At 37.2% G+C, this 6,302-nt stretch overlaps 1 protein-coding gene across 1 annotated transcript; it reads left to right on the top strand.

The window, feature by feature from the left end:
• The first annotated feature begins 475 nt into the window (after positions 1 to 475).
• On the top strand, positions 476 to 2,638 carry LOC110698219 (protein FAR-RED IMPAIRED RESPONSE 1-like). The gene is made up of 4 exons (XM_021875618.1): positions 476 to 1,409; positions 1,591 to 1,746; positions 2,082 to 2,155; positions 2,561 to 2,638. The coding sequence occupies exons 1-4, from the start codon at positions 476 to 478 to the stop codon at positions 2,636 to 2,638; spliced, it is 1,242 nt and encodes a 413-aa protein (XP_021731310.1).
• Positions 2,639 to 6,302: the final 3,664 nt, after the last annotated feature.

The following is a 6,302-nucleotide window of genomic DNA, read 5'->3' as shown; positions in this document are numbered from 1 at the left end:
TGCACGGTATGTTGTGATATTTCTCCTTCCTTGTTATACAAATCTGCACATAAATTTAAATTTGCTATGTTATACAAATCTGCACAAGGGGGGCGGGGGTTGAATAGGAGAGGATGACAACTTTTCGCAAATCTCAAGGTCTTGAGGTCAGTATCATAGGAAGAATAAACTAATTCACTTATTAAAAACAGAGGCTTTGAAATTCAAGTCAAAGCTGATAAACATGCTTTTGACTTTTCAACAGATTGTAAAATTGCGAGTTAAACTGCTGTTCTGCTGTTATGTACTCTAACGTTGCTCATTTTTGTCTAGTTACTAAGAGTTCATGAACCCCCTCAAAGAGCTGGTGTATGAGAGCTTTGACCCCGAGGAGTTCCATACCCGATAGGCAGAGTTTATAGCTGAGTATAAGTTGGAGGACAACAAATGGCTACAGAGTCTACACAAAGAGAGTCGTATGTGGGTGCCTGCTTACATGAAAGAGTTTTTTTGGGCTGGTATGAAGACCACACAAAGGGTGGAGAGCATCAATCGGTTTTTCGATGGCTATGTTAACCGCAAAACCAAACTACATGAGTTTCCTCAAAAGTATTGCATGGCCTTGGATCAACGCGTTCGAGATGAAGTGAGTGCAGATGAGCGTTGCTCGAAGTACCTTAGGAGGTTGGTTAGTGGCTTCAAAGTAGAAAAAATATTTCAAAAGTTATACACGGACAACAAGTTTCAAGAAGTTCAAAAGGAGTGTACGAGAATGATGTATTGCAACGTTCGAGGAGAGAAGGTTTTGTTTGAAAACCTTATTCAGTATTCGGTGATCGATCGTGTATGGATAGTACCTCCCGGTGCTAGTGAGGATGTCATTACAGATAGGCGAAGAACCTACAATGTTACTTTTTTTCCAATGACAAAGGAGGTGCAGTGTGACTATAGGAAGTTTGAGACAAGTGGCATACTTTGCAAACACTGTATTAGGATTCTCGATGAAAACTTGGTTGAAGATTTTCCAGAGAAGTACATAGTAGCCCGTTGGCGGAAGGACATACCCCAGAAGCACAGTAGGGTGAAGGTGGCCTACCATGATCCGGGGGACACGGTCACTGTGAAGAGATTCAACAAAATGATGGGAAAATTCGAGCCCTTATGTGAAACCGCTGCCATGGTGGATGATCAAACGGTCCATATGGTAATGGAAACACTGTCGAAGCTTCAATTAGCTGTTAATGACCGTAGGGACAAGAAGAGTCAGGAGAATGTTCCTATAGTTAGTACACTGTCATCAGCAGGTGAAGACAAAACGATTTCCTCAGTTAGGAATCCTGCTCCTACTGCTCCTGCAGAGCCCGGAGACCCCTGTCCAGCTGCCATGGACCCTGTTATCAAAGACCCTATAATTAACAAAAGGAAAAGGGGCATGCCTTAGGGTTCAAGGCACAAAACGTTAGCTAAAACTGGCTACAAGAAAATCAACAAGAATAAGAAGCCTAGTCCTGTTAAGATTTATGCTTTGTTCTTTGTTCCATAACTGCTTATCCTTATTATTTTATTCACTCTCTGACTGCTGTTATATCTATATCATATAGGATGCATGAGATGATGTTGATGTTGAGGAGGATGCAGGAAATGGTGTCGAGGAGGTTGCAGGAAACGGTGTTGAGGAGGATTCAGGAAATGGTGTTGAGGAAGAAATGGTGTTGCAGGAAATGGTGTTGAGGAGGATGCAGGAAAAGGCAGGAATGGCAGAACCAGGTAAGACAAAGAGAAGGCAAAGGGGAAGGGCATTCCAATCAAGGAGAAGGCAAAAACGTCTTCTCGCAAGCTACTTGTAAGTATGAAGACCAAATTTATGTCATTCTACTTCAGTGATTATTTATATCACATTTAACTAATGGCCGGTGAGTGACCATTTAAGTTTGCTGCACATCGGACCTCACAGGTGAAGCAGAAACGTCTTGATGAACTAATGGCCGATGAGTGACCATTTAAGTTTGCTGCAGCAAAGGTACTATCATTTACTTGAATATTAGTGTGATTGGTGATTCCATATTGGTTACCGCCTTTAAATTAATGTGTTCTGAATGCAGACTCATGGTTAAATATGAAGACTCTGAGCATAGAAGAAACAGATTTTACGGGAGGATATGAAGACCGGTTATCTGTTTGAAAAGACTGATTTTGTTTGAGTATGACAAATACAAATCTCAGGATCTTGAGATCAGTTTCAAGGCAAAAGATTGAATAAATTGATTCAATTCAAAGCTTTGAGATTCAATTCAAAGGTTGTAAAACTAGTGAGTTAAACTAAAATGTGATTGTAAGCATTTGAAACATGTGAAATCAACAATGTGATGTTGTTAGAAAGTGGCTCCATTACAAATGTTCAATTAGTGACAAACCCCAAAAGATGATCAGTGAATTGTGACTAAAATTCATAATAAACTTAGAAAAACGCTTTACATTAGCAGCTTCTCACAACACAAACCAACAAGCTCTACTATATGATCTAATTCTTGTTTCATGATATTGCTATAGCCCAGTCATCTTCATTTTCCACTGTATTTAGGAAGGGGAGGAAGAAGAGACTTTACAGCTAGATGATGACTTGAATGAACCTCTTATAGAAGGTGAAGATAGAGAATAGGAGGCAAAAGAGAAGCAGCAGAGGAAGACATCTAAATACATGACAAAATATGACAACATACGAGTGCGCCACCACAGCCTCCCATGACAACCTACTGCTCCTTGAAGAGTAACAAAAACCCATCAAAGTAAGCAGTCATATCCTTATTGAGCCAAGCATGGAGATCCCGACCGTTGTCGTAGATGAGATCATTGAGAACCCACTCATTGACGGAGGCCATGGGCCCATGAAAAGGTTGGAGGTTGGCCAAGTGATGAGTGCGCCAACACAGCCTCCACTTCTTGCAGACCTGCTTTACATTCCCCCGACTCAGCCAGTCAACCTTGGAGAAGATGTGGATGCAAAGGAGGTCAGGGTTGCTGAAGATGGGGTGGGCATTTGATAAAGCGTCCATACATGGAAAAATAAAAACCAAAACCTCGTATTTAAGTACCTTCAAACCCCAGTAATGGCGAAATGAGGAGGATCAAGACAAAAAACAGGAATATACCAGACATAATATAGAACATGAAGAAAAATAAGCTTGATCAGCCATTTCCCTAGACAATTCCCCCAAAATAATTTATAAAGTCATGATCAGGATCAGCCACCCACAACAACAAAGAACCATTAAAAAAAATAAAAAAATTATAAAAAAAATTGGCCGTAAATCAAAAGCCCCATAATTCAATACCTTTAACCCCGTTTATGGCGAAATGGGGAAGATCAAGACAAAAAACAGGAAAATACCATACACAATATAACACATGTAGAGAAATAAGCAAAACCAAAATATAAAAAAGAAAAAACGGAAAAAAAAACGATAACTCTGTACCCAAAACCATTAATGGCGAATTGAGGAGGAACAAAAAATAGGAATATACCTTCAGGAGAATTCAGTTTTTTTAGTTGGTCTTGCTTAGATTCTCTAGCACAATCCCACATTAATGGCGATGCCTGAAGAGGGTAGGAAGAGTTTTATTTTTTTTTTTTTATTTTTTTTTTCTCTTTGAAACAAGTATGATCTTTTTTGAAAAGTGAATTGGTGAGGAAGACGAAATAAAACGGGGGATAGAATATGGAAAGCCATTAAACTTTCCGCCAATCTGCTGAAGTAAATGATGTCGTTTCGATTTCCGATGCCAGATTTTAATGCTTAGATTTTCGATTCCCCAACATTTTTTTTTAATTTTGTTTTTTTAAATCTTTCCATTTTCTTTTTCTTTTTTTTTATTCTCAAAACCTTTCCATATACTTTGGTTTTTTTGTCTTAAGAGTTTGACAATTAGATTTTAATGCTTAGATTTTCGATGCCAGCTTTTCATTTTTACTACTATAATCTTGTTTTTTCAAATCTTTCCATTTTCTATTTTCAAAACCTTTCCATATTCTTTGGTTTTTTTTTTCTTAAGAGTTTGATAATTAGGTTACCTTTCCTAAGATTTGTCCCATTTGTCAGATTTAAGCTGAAGGAAGGATTAGTATCGTAGGGTATACTAAGATCATCAACGACAATCCTAAATTTAAGTCTTTTAGATTAGTAGTAATTATAAATTAATACAGAGTATTTCTTTATCACTTCATAAGATTATTAAATATCCGGGAAGTTGTTAGATTAAATATTCTTGATACGTAAAGTAATCTTATGTAAACTTGCCTAAGGGACAGATTATTAAATACTCAGGAAGTTGTTAGATTAAATCTTTTAAACACGTGAATGATTCATGTAAAGGAATTGATATATTTATATTGTATCATTTGCATTTTTATACGTGCATAGGAAGACGTCGAATCACTTCCCTATTAATCAAGTAAATAGTTGATATAAACGAATTCACAGTGATATAACAAAGAAATGTAACTGATTGGAATGTGTTAAAGAGTTCCAAATAAGTGGCTTCATTCATACTTCATCCGTTCCTAATAAGATGACACGTTTCTTTAATGAAGTTTGCCAACGCACAATTTTAATCTTATTTAGTCATACATTAAGACGACTCAAACAAGATCCCACAAATCTCAACGCCTTCAGATCATTTTCAAGGCCGAATAAACTGATTCACTTTTTAAAAACGAGACTTTGAAATTGCAGCGCAGAATATTGAACTTAAAGCGGTTCCTGTTTGTTTAACAAAAACATCATTTCATCATAGCATAGCACACTACAAATTCTGATTAATTCACTAAAACCGATCAAGTTTAAACAGCACATACCATAGTCCTACAAGACACATACTTCGAGTAGCAATACATATCTTCTCACCAGACACAACATCCTTCACCATCAGCAAGCAGTTGCACTTGGTACTAGTCTTCACCGTAACTAGAAACCTGTTTCCTACATTCAAATTAAAGGATTAGTGAGTTAATTAAGTAACCTAATAATATGATTTTTTAAACAACATTGAGGGAGTTCAACCTCAAATGCTTTACCGGTGCCCAAATACGGTCATCATTCGAGTCATCAGCAGCTATCAGCATGGTCGAACCCACCCTATGAGGATCGTAAAACACCACGGTCCCTCCAAGCAAGCCTCCACCCGCGTCATGCTGCCAGGACATAGTTGTGCCTAGTTTTGCTAGAATCCTTTCACAATTGGTGGACGTTGCCCCCACCTCTGTCACTATCATCAGAATTGGGTTATGGGTTGCAACAATTTGTTCAAAGTGGTTGATAAAGGAAGGCCGGGTGATCCTCTGGCCATTCCAAAGCACAATAGCAGCTCCAATGTCCAATTTTTTATCGTTACCATCTAGCTCCGGACGAAGGGCGACAAATTGGTAGCGGCTTGTTAAGTCATCTGGGATGAACTGGTCCCTAGACACGGAATAATTGATCTCCGTGATAGGAGACCTCACCTAAACAGATGTTGAGCAAATTATGTTAAAGTCCCTGAACTCGGAAATCTTGTTAAACATAGAAAATCATGCCATCATGGTTCAAAGTTATTTTATCAAACATTATCGGATGATTGGGCCACTTATCATCGTTTATCACAATCACGAGTCATGATAACTGAAGACTCCACCTTGATGGGCCTTAATGTTTTTGTTTATTTATGAATGATGGAAGTCAAACCCATGTTGCAATATGTTATATTATGAGCTTACAGGTTGTGCTTGGACTATGCAAAGTGGACTTTACTTACTTGCTTTAATTTTTGTTTTACTTTATTTGCTTTTTTTTTTTCTGTTTTAATTCGCAAGTTATATTCTGCCTAAGTTTTAAAGTTTGTTTTTTAAGTCTTTAAGTAAATTTCAAAGCCTTTACTCTGATAAGTGAATTAGCTTATTCGGCCTTGAAACTAATTGCAAGACCTTGAGATTTATAATTTTCGACAAGCTCCGCTACTTTGTTGATCCTTCAAAAACTTTAACATTATTTAAACGCTTGAAATTATTATAATTAACTTAAAAACTGCGAATTGATTCACTTAACCAAAAATATATCATTGAAAAATTACGCAACCAACAATAGAATTAATCAAGCAACCCGACTACATTTGGCTAAATCAGTCTACTTCGAAGGTCGAACTACCATCCAAACTGAAATGTTATATTTTGCTCAAAACCCCAGTAATCGATAATGGAACAAAAATTGGTATCAAGTAAATTAACTTAAATTTACGTCTCAAGCCCAAAAGATTAAATTAGGTCATATTGCAGCAAAAAATTACGGTAAAAT

This window comes from Chenopodium quinoa, unplaced genomic scaffold (assembly GCF_001683475.1).
Source record: "Chenopodium quinoa cultivar QQ74 unplaced genomic scaffold, ASM168347v1, whole genome shotgun sequence".
In the NCBI taxonomy this organism is placed as follows: domain Eukaryota; kingdom Viridiplantae; phylum Streptophyta; class Magnoliopsida; order Caryophyllales; family Amaranthaceae; genus Chenopodium; species Chenopodium quinoa.
The sequence above is the reverse complement of the archived record's forward strand: the minus strand, read 5'-3'. Positions and strand labels throughout refer to the sequence as shown.

Excerpts from the sequence above, each read along its gene's own strand:
- LOC110698219 (XM_021875618.1), top strand. The coding sequence starts at position 476 with ATGAAAGAGTTTTTTTGGGCTGGTATGAAGACCACACAAAGGGTGGAG. Across the intron at positions 1,410-1,590 it reads AATTAACAAAAGGAAAAGGG|ATGATGTTGATGTTGAGGAG; the intron begins GCATGCCTTAGG and ends AGGATGCATGAG. Across the intron at positions 2,156-2,560 it reads GATATGAAGACCGGTTATCT|GAAGGGGAGGAAGAAGAGAC; the intron begins GTTTGAAAAGAC and ends CACTGTATTTAG.